The sequence below is a fragment of the Octopus bimaculoides genome, chromosome 14, assembly GCF_001194135.2.
Source record: "Octopus bimaculoides isolate UCB-OBI-ISO-001 chromosome 14, ASM119413v2, whole genome shotgun sequence".
Lineage (NCBI taxonomy): Eukaryota > Metazoa > Mollusca > Cephalopoda > Octopoda > Octopodidae > Octopus > Octopus bimaculoides.
In genome coordinates, this window is record NC_068994.1 from 45,201,910 (window position 1) to 45,202,687 (window position 778).

Here is a 778-nt window from a genome sequence, read left to right on the forward strand (position 1 = left end):
ATATATATATATATATATATATATATAGTTTTTTGTTTTTGATCCTAACATTTTTAATAAATTGATTCTCTTATGTTTCTCTTCTCTTCTTCTTCACAGCAACATTGTTTCATTTCTCTTTCATTGTCTTCTGTATTTTGTCTCTCCAGGAACATTCCGGACGTGTGTTTCGTTTACAGTTCGATGAGTTCCAGATAGTCAGCAGTAGTCATGACGACACCATCCTAATATGGGACTTTCTCAACGTATCCATCCCAGAAGGTCAAGCCCGCTCTCCGCTCAGGACGTACACCTATGTGTCCAAGTGATGATACTATTACAACAGGTTTCCCCCACCAACTGTCGCTGCTACAATAACAGCAACAACAACAACAACAACTGCTACTATTATTATTGTTACAACTACTACTATTACCACCATCACCACCACCACCACGACAACCACCACGTTGTAAGATCATCACCACTGCTTTAAAAATAACACCAGGAACCACCTCCACCACCATTACTACTGCTATTAATATTACAACTATTACTATCACTACTACTACCACCACCACTAATGCAGCTGCTACTGTTGCGACTTTGTAGTAGTAGTAGTAGTAGTAGTAATAGTGGTGGTGGTGGTAGAGGTGGTGGTAGTGGTGGTGATTGTAGAGGTTAACATTGTTGGAATGTGAACTGTTATTGCCACCACAAGCCATTTCCCCTCACTTGACATGAGGTAACACCAAGGTTTAAACCCAAGGTGGGCTTTGTGTGTGTGTGAGTGTGTGTG

At 40.5% G+C, this 778-nt stretch overlaps 1 protein-coding gene across 4 annotated transcripts in view; it reads left to right on the top strand.

Annotated features, from left to right (window-relative positions):
- The window catches only part of LOC106884274 (F-box/WD repeat-containing protein 1A), a 101,110-nt gene extending 100,581 nt beyond the window's left edge, over positions 1–529 (top strand). For all 4 annotated transcript variants that reach the window (XM_014935565.2, XM_014935563.2, XM_014935566.2 and 1 more), the window contains one exon: positions 150–529. In XM_014935565.2, coding sequence (XP_014791051.1) covers positions 150–308 — 159 coding nt within the window. In that variant the 3' untranslated portion in view covers positions 309–529. The remainder of the gene's footprint in view (positions 1–149) is intronic.
- Positions 530–778: the final 249 nt, after the last annotated feature.